The following is a 16,370-nucleotide window of genomic DNA, read 5'->3' as shown; positions in this document are numbered from 1 at the left end:
AGGGATGTAAATGGATAGTCGATATCCGAATCAAAATTTGCATTTGTATTCATTTAGGGGTATCTGTTATCCGATTAAAGTGTATCCGGATTAAAATCCGAATTATGTAAAAAATAATTATTTAATCCAATTTGAATAATCATTTACTGATTTTTAGGGTCCTTGAAGTTTAAGCAATTTCTAGAGAACGAGGAAAAGAGTTAAAACAACTTAGAAAGATGGATTAAGAGCAAATTGTATTCGTTGGGAGGAGAAAGGTCCAGATTACACAAGTCAGAAAGTAAATAGATAGTTACAAATCCGAATTCGATTTACATCCATTTAGGGATATCCGTATCTAGTCAGAAAATATCTGGATTCGAACACATCCAATCCAAATTCGATCCATATCTGATCCATTTACATCCCTATCTGAGATGCCAAAATCACAGAAAATAATAAAAAAGGACAAGAGAACGCTACACATCTCCCCCCCACCCCCCCCCACCCCAACCCCAACACCCACCCCCAACAAAAAAAAAATGGATGCCTGGGCACACACTCCCGTTGGGCCTCATGTTGGCATAAAGGCCATGCAACCATGCCGCAATATTTTCTCTTATTTTTTCTTTTTGTGAAGAACCCTACATAAATTACTCTATTACAAAATAATGAATGCATTACTTGAAGTCATCAATACAGACTAATCAATTAGCTCATCACATCCATGCCCAAATATTTATCAATGGTCCCTGTCAAACAACAAAAAATCCAGACGAGAGATTAAACATGGGAAACTTTTTGAAATTCCGAGATCAATAACTATAGCACAAACATATTTGCTACCAATATGAAACCTAGTGTTAAGTGTTAACCATTAACAGTAGACTTTACGAAGTGCTCAGAGACAGAATCTCAACAAAGCTTGTTAGGAATATATAGGAAAATTTCTTCTGCAATTCCAAACTACAAAACATACAGAAAGAAGTTAACCCATCTAGTTATTTGAGATTCATAAGCAATACAATATGACAAGTGCTGGACCAAAAAAGAATATCACTCCTGATTTGGAAAAGTCATTCATAGGTTGGAAGCTCGGCAAAGATTGTCCCCGTGAGACCAGCATGCTTTAGAACTTGTTAATCATTTGAAGGAAAAAAGGAGGCTGCAGAGTCGATGATTATCAGTAACTACCAAAGAGAGTCTCATATCTGCTTTTGGTAACAGGAAGGGGAAGGGTCCGAGGGGGGTTTCTGTGCCCCTCTAAGTAACCGAGTGTGGAGAGAAGGCAATAAGGTGAAGTAACTGATTCAGCCATAGGTCAAGCAGTGTGTTTCATTTTTGGGTGCAACGGTGGTCTGAGATTTGCGGTGGGTAAGTTGCGGACAGTTCGGCAGCCATAGCAAAGGGGTGTGAGTTGGAGCCTGGGTCTGGTGACGTTGGGTTTTGCTACTGCCCAACCTTGGACAGCATGCAACCTCAAACTACCCCTACAAACTTGGGTCAGATATCCTGGACATTGGCAGCCCCAATAAGACAAGCCACATGGTTGACTTAGCCTCTTCATGAACCAAAGAAAAAAAGAAAAAAAGAAAAAAAGAAGTGACTCCACCTATAAACTTGTACAGGAATCAACATCTGAACAGTAAACATTAATATGGGAAAAGAAGAAGAGCATAGTTATAGCGTTTTTAGCCGTTCACAAACCACATGGTGGGTACCATAACTAATGTTTTTTTTTTCAGCTATTCATGGAATGGCATTTTCCTCCTTCCTGCATCTCCCTCTAGTTTTAAACAAAAAAATGAACATAAACATCATACTATTTGATAATGAACAGGGTTGAATGCATAATGTTAATGTTTTACAGACCGTTTTACGCCCATTTTAGGTGTAAAATTTGTAAATGCGTCTTCCAGTAAATGCAAAGGTTTTGGTAATATTTCCCTAAAAAATTTTCCAAGTAACAAAACAAATGATGGAAAATCTAATTTTATGGTAAAATTTCTTTTACCAACTCTTTTACACTGAAACAAATTGAGCCTGGTCCTATGTGTGCATATACCGATGACCTGGGTATACAGTGTGCAACCATCACCACGACTGGCTGGTGCATCGGCCAAGTCCGTGAACAGCCAATGACCGCACTGTAAAAATTGGATGGGTTCAATCTATGGTCATTGGAGCCACCTAAAAGGATCTACTAAACTAATCCATCTGTGCCAAACGATCAAAATACCCCCAGTTTACTTTCAGCTCTCTAAAATATGAGTCACTTGTTTTTCCCAAGGGCTCTCAAATACATCATAAGTTAAACCCTAGTTGATGATTAATCAACCCGCAGTGAATATAATAAAGCTATGAATGGCAATGGTTCAATATGGAAACTTTCCACCAAAAAATTCTGGCTGAGTGTGCCAAGCCATGTATTCCTACCATAACGTCTCGTTCTTCTCTATACTCATCTCTTGTCATTCCTTTCTGTACTCAATTTCCCCTTACCATTCCTTTTTTCTAGCATCATTGCTGTTCCTATATATACTGGCTGGTGGCAGAGTTTGTGCTGTTGACAATTGAACACATGACATGTTATACCTGTTTTGGGGAAGCAGTTGGAGACGTGTTGATCTGTGGACTTTGAGAAAAGAAATTTTTTTTCCCATAGTCCTAGACTCCTAGTAGCCGGAATATGAAATACCTTAAAACACATTTCAACACCAAGCAAATTAATAATTGGACTATTACAAGTTCTGAATGCAGTGCAAGTAACATAGCTTTACTCAGTTTATACCATCGACGAACAGTTCAAGTACACAATAATCAATTTGTATTTTGTTACATGCATAACATTGATCTGCAAGAAAGATTCAAAATGGATGCTGTTCATGCCAAAGACATTCCACTGTATAAAGTGAATAGTTGAAAGGATAGAAAGATTAAGAGAATAATTGCAGATATATGCATGGGATTGACCATGATTTGTTTTCACTGATAATTGGCTATAGCTAATAAATACATGGGAGTAAATAATATGAAAAAACAGAAAGAAAAACAATCCAAAGTTGAAACAACTGAAGAAAGAATCAGTAAGACCATTCACCGAGGAGAGAAGACTGTACAAAAGCAGCTTTATCCTAGCAGTTCTGGCAGCACTTCAAAAGCATGTTTAATGTATGTGACCTGTGTTTGCACACAATATCAGTATCATTTTAAGCAGGACCCCTCATCCTCCTGCATAAGTCAATCGTACGCAAGTACATGCATATAGAGTTTTCTTTCTGAATTTAACTGCCACAGGGTAGCAAAAAAGAGGAATCCAATCTGAGAAGAACTATCTCAACCAAGCACTGAAATTCTACTATCGCCTCCACTTGGACTACAGAGTTCATTTTGATTAATAGTTTCATCGTAATGGAACTGGCAGCCCCGTACTCCACGAGTCTTGTAGTCCCATACAATATTGGATATCTTATCTTGAGGCAAACTCAAACCTTCATGTTTCACCGATCTATGCAATTCACAGAAGAATCTAGGGTCCTGTAATCTGATATACTCATGCAACAGCCGCTCATGATCTGGGAGCCAATTCCTGGGGAATGGTGTGTAATCACATGAAGGAATCAAGGACATATGAGAGAACTGAACAGCATCTATGGCATCAACAAGTCCCATCCTCAAAAGATCCGAATACTCTGGTGCTGAATTGTTAGTACTCTCTCTCAGAGGACGGCTAAGATCACGTGTGGCAATCTTGTATACTTTGGCACGTGACTTTAGCCTATACCTAGCAGCATAGAGTTTAGCCAAAGAGCTCCGTATCACATAAGCACAAAACCCAACCACTTTCTTGCGATTGTCTGCATATCTGTACCAATCGGCCATGGTCTCGAGAAACTTATTCATCTGGGAATTGCTATGAGCTTGGCTTGCATAGAGCATCGGAGTGCATGGCAGTGGTTCAGATCTCTATCACCCTTGACAAAGTCGAGCTTCCTGAATTGGCGAATACATTGTTGTAAGCTAGCTGTAACAGAAAGCAATGTCCCAACACCCTTCTCACTCACAATCTTCCCTCCAGTTGCGGTGTAATGCAATGTTGGGTGTATCACTCGACGACAAATTATGTGGTCCAAGAACTGAATTCCCCTGGAAATGTGCTCTATCTCCACCTTTGAATTATCCAACCTTAGCCCATATTTGCACTCACAAAATTCAATCAAATTCTTCCTGATTTCCACTGCATCCTCTCTAGGTCCTCGGATGCCAATCAAGAAATGGGCTCCATATCGAATGTAATCCATTTTTCGTGTTTTCTCGCTTCCACTTGTTGGAACAAACTCTGGCCATGAAGGGTTGTGGCAACCATCATTATCAACATCCTTCCATATCGAATCAAGCTTAGATGGGCGGAAGAACTCAACTATCTTTTCTTCCATGAAATGATCCAGTTCATTCAGGCAAATGTTGGCAAGTAGAGGACTTAGAATTCCACAATGACCATAGGAAGGGACCTTTGCAGCTTCCTCCGGAGCAAAGTTAAAGAAGGTTCTCAACCAGTATGGATCAGGTTTTGGCTCATTCTCATTCAAAATCTTCTTCCTAGTCCCCTTTCCCTTTTTCTTCTTCTTTTTCAAATCATTATTTCCATCTTGACATCTATCTTTTACCTGTGCTTGAAACGCTGATTTTATTAAACCCAAAATCATTTTATCCTTGATGGCCTTCTGTAAGCATTCCATCAACACATCCGTATAGATGTCAAAAAAAATGCAGCTCAAGTCCCCTCTCAAAAACCACAAATACCCAGCAAAATTACTTCGAATTGTCCTAATAACTGTATGAGGATTCCGACCAGGACGAAAGGCATGGGATTTTGTGGAGAACCGGGATTCAAAAAGAGGCTCCAAAATCAATAACAAGACCTCCTGAACAATCCGGTCCTGAAAGACGGGCTTATCAGAGTCCAAGATCGCTTGAAGCTTACGCTTGGAGATCAATTTAGTGAGGGGCTTGTCATTGGGGGAGCGAATGAAGAGGTGAGTCTTCATGCCCCAAACAAATTGCCCATTTAAAACAGCGTTACGGAGTGATAGAAGATTGTAAAGAACATTAGAGTGGATAGCATTTCGAGGGGGAAACGAACCTGTCTCGTGGGCGCAAGAGCGTTGATAGGCTAATACCCATAAATCGAATTTTTTGAGGAACCCAGTGAGGTTGTTGAAAGGTTTATGCTTTTGATCAGAGAAGGTTTTAACCCAGAGATCAGAGCAGATTTGAATTGGGTCCTCTTTCAGGAGCGCAGAAGGATCATGTTCTCGTTGCTCTTGTGATGATTGTAGTTGGTTTGTTTGGCTTTCTAGTGGAACTGGTTGTGATAGAGAAGGGTTAGAGGAGATACCAGTAGCAATGGCTCGTCGAAGAAATTGGCACGGAAGCCGTTTGACAATTGTTCTCAACGACATTTTTTTCCCTTGAGGTCCCTTCAAGTTTGTACTTCACTGACTGATTACTTCTCCTCTTCTCCTCTTCCTTTTACATAGAAAATCAATAATTCCCTAAAAGAAACATTTTCATTTCCGTTATCAGTATAAAAGGAAATGAAAACAGAAACACAGATGTTTACCAATATTCCAATTTTTGTTATCTAAAATTGTCCATTTACTGGCATAGGCCGCATTCCCTACAAACATCCACTCTGTTTTCTTCTTCTATGAAGATCAAACGCTACAGGAAGAAATGAATTTGAATAAAAAAAACCTTCTTTTCTTCAGCTAAAGCTGTAGGAACTGAAAGAGCTAACTGAGCGACAGTGGAAGAGCATACACGAAGAAGTTGAAAGGGAACAGGGAACAGCGAGTGTCTTGTTTACCGAGATATGCTTGAGCAGACCGGGTTGAGGCGGAGAATTGAACCTAAACCAGATCAACAAGTCAGTTCACATAGATTGTCAACCTACCCTATAAATTTGTAGAGGTTCTAAGTTGTCAATTATTAAAGGGTCGGTTTCGGTTGGGGAACCATTAGTTTGGTCTCTTGCACCGGGAACGACTGTTGAGCATTAGTCGGTTCATTAGTCCGACACGTTCGGTTTTGGGACCTTGTCGTCTAGAGGTTTAAATCTACAAACCATATTTTTTTTTAGCACATTTCATCTAAATTTTTTTTTTTCATCAATTAAATTGATACACACTATTTGGAACTTGACTTAATGATATGCAAGTATGATATTAAGGATGTGAATTTGAAATAGAAATAGTTTATCGAAACTGAATCAAGCCATTTACAGGGAAATCATGAAGTCGTTTAGTAAATGATTCGGTTTTGGTTTCAATTTTCAGACCGATTAATTAAACGATTCGATTCGATTTTAACCGTTTAACCGTTTAACCTATGGTACACCGTTAAAACGGACCTATTTAAACTGTATATGACTTACTAAAATGATGAGTTTCATGTAAACAAAACAAGATGAGTTTAATTTAAGGAAGAAGAAATGACCATAGAGGCTGTCCAACAACCTATTTAATATTTTACTCCTATTATATAGTTATGTAGTTAAAAACTTATCCCTTCAATGCCTTATTCTCATTGAATTTGATACAAGATTGAAGTTTCTATAAACAAAGGCAAATTTTAGTGGGCATGTGAATAAACCAGTAAATCTGTTGCTAACCGTTAAGAAACCATATGAATTAAACCACGATCAAAATCGTATAAAACCATAAAATCGACACCGTTTAAAAACCGTGAAACCCAAACCGTTTTTTAAACATTTCTGGTTTTCAAAAGTGTAACCATTTAATAAACAATTCGATTTTGATTTCTGCCAAATAAATATAAACCGAATCAAACCGTATCGTATACATCAAAACCGAACCAATTAACACTCTTAAATGATACTATATTGGACCCAATTATAAAGGCCACCAATCTTTAGAATCTAGCTCCTCTATAATGCAATAGAGGCAATAGTTTAGATCTAATACTTTGGAACACTCTGAAACAAAACCCAACATACAGACGCACGCCTTGAGACGAAAAGACAAAAAATATCTAGATTGCAAGTTTGAAATATGAGGTTGGAAAAATTGGAAGATATTCAAAGGATCTAATTTCTTTTAAACTCCATTTTGCCGACCATTGCAATTGTATCCTGTTTCTTGGTTCTCGGTTTGACAACCCTACTATAGAATAAAGCACATTCTTGTTTTGATGGGCTATCTAGATATTTTCTGTCACGACAGCTTACAATAATAATTCAGTCTTATTCCAATCAAATTATATCTGTGACTTAATTAGATACAAATTTTCAACCAAAAAATGGATGCAAATTTTGTGCTACATTTTTCCCACGAAGCGTCACACCATAGTCACCCAATCCACAAGAACAATCTTACTCACAAGAACTTCCCTTCCTTCAAAATGATTCCATGAAGAGTCACACCATGGTTACCCCAATTCAGAAGGTACCTCCCAATATGTAGTAGTCTAATTAGTAAGGCATTTTAGCTGGCTTAATTGGTCACGGATCACTTGACTAATCATAGTATACCATTGTCCAATATTGAATTATCTTCCTCACAGTAATGCTTTAAACTCAAATGCTCTACGTGGCAGGGTTAGGGTTTAAAAGAACGGAATTGGCATCTGGATTTATCCCGGTCAATCAGATCAGAGTTGATCTAGATCAATCAAGAATCGATCAGAATCAGCCAAAATATGCCCCTACAGTAGATCAGGCAGTGGACTAGTATCTTTTATCTTCTCCGAGTTGGCTCTAGTGCCTAGTGGTTAGAGTTTTCTCTTTCCTTTTGTTTCCTTTTCAGATTTCCCTCATTGTTTGGTTAAGCTGTAGAGATAGATCCTTGTTTTTATTGTGGATTTCTCCATCAATCTATTTCTTATGTTTATTTTTTCCCTCAATTTGAGGGCCAGGGGCCATAACGTCAAAGTCAGTGTTTAATTTTCCCAACTACCCTATGAGCCACACCAAAATGTGTGGCTAATAAGGCTGTTTGGTAGTGAAGAGAAGAAAAGAAAAAAATGTAAAGGAAAAATAATCTAGAAAATAAATTCTTTTTGGTGTCTTAGACAAGACTTATTTTTTTTAGACAAAAGAAGAAAACTTCATTCCCGAGGTGATTTTGAAATTTTAAAAAAGAATTTTCTCTTGATTCAGGACACGCCAAGGGCCAAGAAAATAGTATAGTTTTTGTACTTTTTTCTTTTCTACTTTTTCTTGGCTACAAACACAGCCTAAGGTTCTTGTAACGCACCAACCTTCCTCCTTTATCTGGGGTATAGTATACTGCAAACCTACATAAATTCAAAGCAGGTGTTGGGACTTTGGGAGGCCATTACTCTTTCAAAAAGAAAAGTTCAAGTAGTCTTGGTGGTGACCATGTTCTTCAAGCTGATGGTGTTGTTTCTTCTGCTCAAGAGATTTGAGGCATCACAACAAGATGATCTTAGTTTCACCTACAATGGTTTTCAAGAAGCTAACTTCAGTTTCGATGGCTTAGCCCAGATCACACACAATGGCCTCCTGATGCTGACCAATGGAACCAAACTACAGAAGAGTCACACCTTCTATCCCCATTCACTTCAATTCAAGAATCTTTCCACTGGTAATGTCATCTCCTTCTCCAGTACCTTTGTATTTGCTATGGTCTCTGAGTATCCTACAATAGGAGGTCCTGGAATAGCCTTTGTTATCACTCCCTCGATGAAGTTCCCAGGAGCTAAGGCAGGCCATTATCTAGGTCTCTTTAATGAGACCAACATGCGGAATTCATCCAACCATGTCATTGCAGTTGAGCTTGATAGCCTCCAAAACATAGATGTGAAAGACATAGATGACAACCATGTTGGTATTGATATCAACTCGTTGATATCTGTTACATCTGCTTCAGCATCTTATTTTAGTGATCAAGACCACCAGAGCCATAACCTGACCCTCATCAGTGGACAACCCCTGCAACTTTGGGTGGAATATAATGGTGCAAAGAAGCAACTTAATGTGACTATAGCTCCAATTAGTGTCCCTAAACCGACGATCCCACTTCTGTCCTTGAACCGTGATCTTGCTCAAATCATCATGGATCCCATGTTTGTGGGCTTCTCATCAGCTACTGCGAATGTTCGTGTAAACCAGTATGTGTTAGGATGGAGCTTTAAGATGAATGGGCAAGCAGCAGAACTAGATCTCTCCCAACTTCCAAAACTTCCCCGTACAGGACCCAAAAAGGTAACTAAAGTTGTAACCATTGGTATTCCTGTTATGGTATGTGCTGTTTTAGTGGTGACCATAATCTTGGTACTCATCCTATTAATTATGAAGAGGAAGAAAAAGTTTGCAGAAGTATTGGAAGATTGGGAACTTGAATATGGACCTCACAGGTTCAAATATAAAGATCTCTACATTGCCACCAATGGGTTTGATGACAAGGAGCTTCTGGGAGTTGGTGGCTTTGGTAGGGTCTATCGAGGTGAATTACCCAACTCGAAACAAGAAGTTGCAGTGAAGAGAATCTCCCATGATTCAAAACAGGGGGAAAGGGAATTCATTGCTGAGATTGTCAGCATTGGTAAATTGAGGCACCGGAACATAGTATCACTCTTGGGCTATTGCCGACGTGAGGGAGAGCTCCTTCTAGTGTATGATTTCATGCCTAATGGAAGTCTAGACAAGCTCCTCTATGCTCAATCAATGACGAAGCCTTCAGTACTGAGTTGGACTCAAAGATTTCAAATCATTAAAAATGTCGCATCTGCACTATTGTATCTTCATGAAGAATGGGAACAAGTAGTGATTCACAGAGATGTCAAGTCCAGTAATGTGTTATTAGACAAGGAGATGAATGGCAGACTAGGAGATTTTGGGCTTGCAAGATTATATGATCATGGAACTGATCCCCAAACCACTCATATAGTGGGAACACTTGGTTATCTTGCACCAGAACTTTCTAGAATTGGCAAAGCAAACCCAAGCACAGATGTGTTTGCATTTGGGGCTTTTATGCTTGAAGTTGCTTGTGGTAGGAGGCCTATACATCTAAGAGCATCAGAAGAGCAAAAGGTGTTAGTGGATTGGGTATTGTCATGTTGGAGTAGGAGGCTAATTCTTGAGACTGTGGATCCCAATCTGGGAACTGAGTATAAAGTTGAGGAAATGGAGATCGTCTTAAAGCTTGGATTGCTCTGTTCTCAATCTATTCCAGTGGCAAGGCCTTCCATGCGACAAGTGCTGAGGTATTTGGAGGGAGAGGTTCCTCTACCAGATTTGTCATCACTTGGCCAGACTACAACCAATGGAGGCCAAATATTTGTGCCTTCTGAAGGTTATAGTGATGTTTCCACGTGGAATAATGCTTCTCACCTGGGGAGTGAACTGACTCTATCATCATCTGTTGCAGACTCCATACTCTCTGGTGGCCGTTGACAAGACAATCCAAACAAGTAGTCCAGCCATGGGCTTTAGTTCTTCAACAAGTTCTCTTTTGTTTAATTAGGACACCATTACATTGTATTGCTTAATTAAGCTTTTTCTATATGGTGAAGCCAGCCTCTTTCCTTTCCCTCACCTTTCCAAAAACTTCTTGTTCAAATTAACAAATAATAGTGTTTCCATTTCCAGTTGTCTCTCTTGATGATGACAACTTTGCTCCTATTAGAGGTAGAATCTAAAAAAAAAGACATTTGTGAGCTACTAAAGCCAGTAACATGGAGGAAATCTAACGAACTGCTGAGTAAACCAGCCTTAAAAGTGAATTATCATAACAGCAATTCCGAAATGTTTTGACACTGGTTTCTTTCCAAAGAAATTAAATCAGACATATATCACTTAGATTCCTAACATAGATTTTCCTTCAATCTATGCAAACTTGTCTATAAAATTGTCTCATAAATTATTCTTTCTAAATGAAATCATTATAGGGAGACATTTCCAATATGAAGTATTGATTAGGCATAAACTCTTACATTTGTCCAAAACCCCAGAGATCTGCATCAGAAGCTTCTCTTCTTAGTCTTCCTCCTCCATTAGTAGCTGGTGGAAGAGCTCTTTCTCCCACTACAGTAATCTGTCCTACTTCATTACCTCACTATCTCTGCATTTTCTTGTTCAACTTATGAGGATTTTTGTTTTTCATTCACACTAACTTATTAAACATGATACAGCAAAAAGAGTAGGGATTCACTTAGGCTCTCTTTGGTATGATTTCTATTTGTATTTATTACCTATTTTTAAGAAATCATTTGTAACAATAAATCATAGATAATAAATAATAATCGTTTGGTTACAATTTATATAATAGATTGTATAATGAGAAATAGGTTTGGTATCCATAAGTGTAGAATAAATTCTAATTTTAGAATTTTCTAATTCTTTCAGTACTTTTATGGAACATGTGAGATGCATTGTATGACTTCCAAGATTTTTCAATAATTTTATCAAATATGTGAGATGCATTGTATGACTTGGAATACTATAGAATACTATAGAGCTCTTCTTTTAGAAGGGGGAGGGGGGAGGAAAAAGAAAAAGAGGAGACTGGTGATTCTGTTCTAACTTGGAATTTGTCTTTGTGTTCCATTTATAGAGCTGGAGGTTGTGAAGATAGAATGAGAAGTGCGTCTTGAGGAGGAAGGAGAGGGGAAGAGGAAATTTAAGTTGCAGGATTGCCTGCAACACCTGCACATTTCACTGTTCAGCACTCTTTCTCCTCCAAGAAACTCTGTAACTCACCCACCGTGAGTAACCCCAACCTTCCATCAACAATCCCAGCCTCTCCTTCCCCAACTCAATCACACTTTTCTTCCTTCTCTGTTCTTTGAACCTAATTTCTTCCCAACCACAATCACTCTGTCCACAATCATCTCTTGGGATGCTATCATTGATGTAAATCTCTTAGCTCATTTCCTCTTTCCTTAAAACAATCCCGATAAATCCAATTCCGATGATAAGGATATAATATCAAGGGTAATTTACAACGGTACCTCCTAGAAAATGCCATTATTATAAGAACACCTTTTATGTTTCACTAAATTAGACTCATACCCCCTATCGTCAGTCACTGTTAAAGAATATACCTTATATGCTGATGTCAGCTACTATATTTTATTTTAAATACCAAAATGCCCTTATTAAATACAAAATACCTAAAATACCCATGTAATTAGTTACTAAGTTACCTTTCTCCCAAATTGACGCTATCACCGGCGATCATTTAGAAGACCGGAGATCATGGCGGTGCGGTAGTGACATCGACGATAGATGGCGACATTGGCAACCAGCAGAAAATTGCTATGGCTGCGTAGGGAATACCATTTCATCATGCTATTTTGAATCTTCTGACTAGGGTTGAAGAGAAAAAGAGAGGTGGGATTGTGAAACAGCTCACCGCTGCGAGTCTCGTTTTCTTCGGTGTGAGTTAAATTGATTATTACATTAACCCTTGACTGCCCATTGGGCCAGTTCCTTGGAGGCGCCGTACAAGCGCAAACGATCTTTCTGTTTTCTTTCCCAATAATAGTAACCCTAACTCTTTTTGCTTGGAACAAAAAATCTAGCAGAAGGAGAGGATCCATAATGATTTGGAGGTAGAAAAAATGAATTCACATAAGAGACATGTTTCTTCACATTTCCAAAGCTCTGGGGGCCCAAATTTTTTTAGAAGAAAATAGAACTCATCGAATCTGAACTGTTTAATAAGGAGATAAAGAGACTTCAACTATCCAAATTTAAATTTGTACTGAAAAATGTAACCGTAGATTTTCATTTTGATTGGTTAAAGGCTTAGAAGATTGGAATTTTCAGCTCTGCAAACACAGTCAGAAAATCCGAATTGCAAGCCTACCCTTTTGACAGTTCTGTGGAAGAACCTCTTCGTCTTCGCTATAGAGTTCCGTAGCAACATTTGTGATAGTGTTTGGATAAGAGCAGAGTGACGAAGACATTGAAGCTTCTTTGTGTTTTCTCTTTCATTGCTTACCTTAAGACAAAGGCCATGGAGGACGACAAAGGGTCCAAGGTCCAACAGGCTAGGACGACTCTTAGCGTTTATCTCTCTCTCTCTCTCTCTCTCTCAAAAGTACAAACCAATTAACGACTAAAGCATTATTTCATAGCATCACTTAATAGTAACTAACTATAAGGGGTCTGAGTCTAATTTGGTGAAACATAAAAAGTGTTCTTATAATAATAACATTGTCTAGGGGGGTGGCATTGTAAATTATTGAAAAAATTCATTGCCCCCTTATCTGACGGCATTGTACGTTTCTTGCCAATTGAAAAGGGTTTGCATCTCTTGTTAATTTTGATCCTGGTCCTGAGCCTGCAACCATTTCTTGAACCAACCTACCTCCATTAGAGCTTCGATGCTGATCTGGGTTTCGAGATTAGGGTCCAATAGCTGATCCGGGTTTCGATTATCTTTTTTTTTTTGAGAGATTATCCATCTCGTGGGCTTTCAAGAACCACGATGAGAACTGAATTCCCAGCGGCAAATCTTTTGGTACATAATGGCAATATTGGAATCATCGAAAGGGAGGAATCCAGCGAAGCAGGCAAAGAGGATGACGCTGCATGACCAACCATTGACTTTGGTACTGTCATATCCTTTCTGGCCGGCGACCTTCAAGGCTATATATGCCGGTGTTTTGTAGGCCATGTAAAGAAGCCCATCTTCAATTGCTCCGACTTCTGAGCAAGAGGAGAATGCAAGACTTTTTTATCCTTGCTTTTGAGCAATTAGGGCACGTGATCATTAGAAAGTACCGTACAAATAAAATAAACGGTTTATGACCACAAATCACAAATAGCTCTTAAGTAATTTGTGATTTGTGATTTATTTTAATTTATAATAAATAAAAATAAGTATCATAATTCATACCAAATATTTATAAAAATAGAAATAAGTCAGGTAAATATAAATAGAAATCAAACAAAAGAGACTTAGATAAATGAAAGATTTATTATCTCAGGGGATGTATCCGTGTATGAACTCATATCAATCACAAAAAAATAAAATAAAATAAAATAAAATAAATCATGAAAAAGAAGAAAGAGAGAACCTAAAATGAAGAGAAACAATTGTTTGAGGGAGCCCAGAAGATTTAATATTTGAGACATCTAAGCAATACCTCTCTGTTCCTTAATTTGTTCCTTTGGTGTGCTGCAACTTGGAGACCCATGACTTGACCTTCAACAATTTCCCGTGACTGGTTTCACCTTTGGCGCTTCACTCCGAGGACGAGCTGCAGTATATGTTAAATGGCGGCTGATACAGATGGCTATGGGCACATTGATTTGAACGAGTTCTTTGAGTTGATTACGAATAGGGTTGATATTGTGAAGGGTTTTTTGAGGTTTTGAGGAAAATTCTTTCCTGATGTTCCTCTGGTCGCTTCATCCCTTTTTGAACCTTTTTATTTATATAGGAACTCGTATATGGATTTTCTGGTTCCATACTTTTCTTTTCCAATTCCAGCTTTAGTTTCCAATAATAGTTGTTTTTGAGATTAATTTTCCAAAGTCTTTGTTTCTGATATTAAATTTTCGACTTTGTTGGTGTTGGATGGGTTATATCAAAACTTAGTTTAAATTGAGTAGATTATTATCCTCATGAAGCATATGATATCTACCCCTCCTACCTCCTACCTCCTACCCATTGTAGGTCCATGATATTAGGGTTGGAAAAAAGGGCCATTGACAATCAGGTTTTCGTGCTGTGCCTGATCAACAGCTTGAATTCAGTCAATCTCTTAACCTGCTGAAAAAAAAAAAAAAAAAAAGTTTAGTGGATTTCAAGTGTGAATCAAGCACCATACGAGAATGATTTGATCCAAACTCTTGACAATGGACTTAGAATGTCAATGGAATATGGGCATATATGGTTGCTTGAGCCATTAAGTTATCAATTAGGAATATGTGTGTGTGTATATATATATATATATATATATATATATATATATAACTTATACATAGAAATTTCCTAATAGCCCACACCTCTACTTGTAAACAGCTAAATACGGAGGTTAAGTCCCTATGTTAATTTTTCTAATCTCACCATCCAAGTAGGAAATTCATTTCAACCATACCTTCCCTCTTCAGCCAATGGCTGAGGCCAGGAGGGTTGAACAAATGTTCCTTTGCAAAGATGTGGCCATTAGGATGCATGCCTCTATGTTCACTATTTCATTAGACCCTGTTTGTGCAAATCTTTAGATGCACATTCTAATGAATTCGGCTCCTCTCCTTAGCTATCTGGGAGGGCGCCATGTGACATGACAATGATCCAATGGTTTGAGAAAGATGCAAAGAACAAGGTATTAAGAATCGTTGGATCATCGCTTGGCCACATGGTACTCTCCCAATTAAGTAACTATAGGCAAAACATGACCCATGGATGCTAAGGAGAGCAGTCGGATCCCATTCTAAAGGTTAATAGCCGTCACTATCATTCTGAAGGTTTTTACCCAAAAAACAGAAACAACAAAAGTGGAATAAAGAACCCATCGCAAGTGTAATTTCATCCAATGACCCTTGAATCCTCGAGAAACTTCACATAATCGGCATCTTTTGTGTTAATTCAATGAACTCATCCAGATTAATGTCTCATTTTTCCCTTAGATCGACCTCTTTCAACATCTTCTGCAACTCGTTCTTTGTTGGAGGGTGCCCAAGGCTTCTCATGATCGAACCCAGATTAGACCAAGAAATCTTTCCATCACCCAAATTCTTGAAGTTGTGGGGAAGAAGGTGAGGAGAAGGCGATGAGTATGGAATATACATGGGGTGAGCAAAATCGAGTTGAGAAGATGATGTGGGTCCCACGTTTACCTGTTAGAAACGGTTAAAGTGTTACACCAGTAAACCTTTAAATCCGAAACCATTTTAGGTACTGTTTGAAAAATAAAACTAATCCAACGGCTTTATTAGTTTTGTTTAAACATAAACCAATCCAACGAGTTAAAACCATGAACAAGTTCAGGACTAGACGCCCCAACCCAACTCTTCCTTAGATGTTGAGCTTCCACTTAAGAAACATGTCCAACTAATAACCCTTAATCAGTATCATGTGAGTTTTATTGGTGTAACTAATGATAATCATATTTCTTATGACAAGCTTAGCACACAACACTGGCTCATGTAAATCTCGGCAGAAGAGCAATACATTTATTGTAAAAACACAAAAGAATTTCATATCTTGCACTCTGAATTCACTCTCTGTGTGTTGATTCAATAGAGTTATATTGTAATATGACAAATGACTCAAAATATGAAAAACTGAAACAGAGATGATCATTTGGATTTCAGATATGACCAAATGTTATTAGAAGAGGGGGCAAGTAACAAAAGAAAGTGAGATATTGAAGTAAACTAATCAAAT

The 16,370-nt window shown here is 38.2% G+C and overlaps 2 protein-coding genes across 2 annotated transcripts; one reads left to right on the top strand and one right to left on the bottom strand.

The window, feature by feature from the left end:
• Positions 1-2,789: 2,789 nt before the first annotated feature.
• Positions 2,790-5,900, bottom strand: LOC122070986 (nuclear intron maturase 1, mitochondrial). The gene is given in 3 exon segments (XM_042635248.1): positions 2,790-3,941; positions 3,944-5,534; positions 5,737-5,900. Coding segments are annotated over 2 exon segments (2,124 nt in total). The 5' UTR covers positions 5,442-5,534; positions 5,737-5,900; the 3' UTR covers positions 2,790-3,315.
• A 2,343-nt stretch (positions 5,901-8,243) lies between these two features.
• Positions 8,244-10,637, top strand: LOC122070993 (L-type lectin-domain containing receptor kinase IV.2-like). Its single transcript, XM_042635256.1, has one exon. The coding sequence runs from the start codon at positions 8,381-8,383 to the stop codon at positions 10,418-10,420; it is 2,040 nt and encodes a 679-aa protein (XP_042491190.1). The 5' UTR covers positions 8,244-8,380; the 3' UTR covers positions 10,421-10,637.
• Positions 10,638-16,370: the final 5,733 nt, after the last annotated feature.

This window comes from Macadamia integrifolia, unplaced genomic scaffold, assembly GCF_013358625.1.
Source record: "Macadamia integrifolia cultivar HAES 741 unplaced genomic scaffold, SCU_Mint_v3 scaffold_170A, whole genome shotgun sequence".
NCBI classification, from domain to species: Eukaryota; Viridiplantae; Streptophyta; class Magnoliopsida; order Proteales; family Proteaceae; genus Macadamia; species Macadamia integrifolia.
This window is presented reverse-complemented; position numbering and strand designations above follow the sequence as displayed.

Bases quoted from the DNA above. Each gene is read 5' to 3' on its own strand.
- LOC122070993 (XM_042635256.1), top strand. From the start codon at position 8,381: ATGTTCTTCAAGCTGATGGTGTTGTTTCTTCTGCTCAAGAGATTTGAG.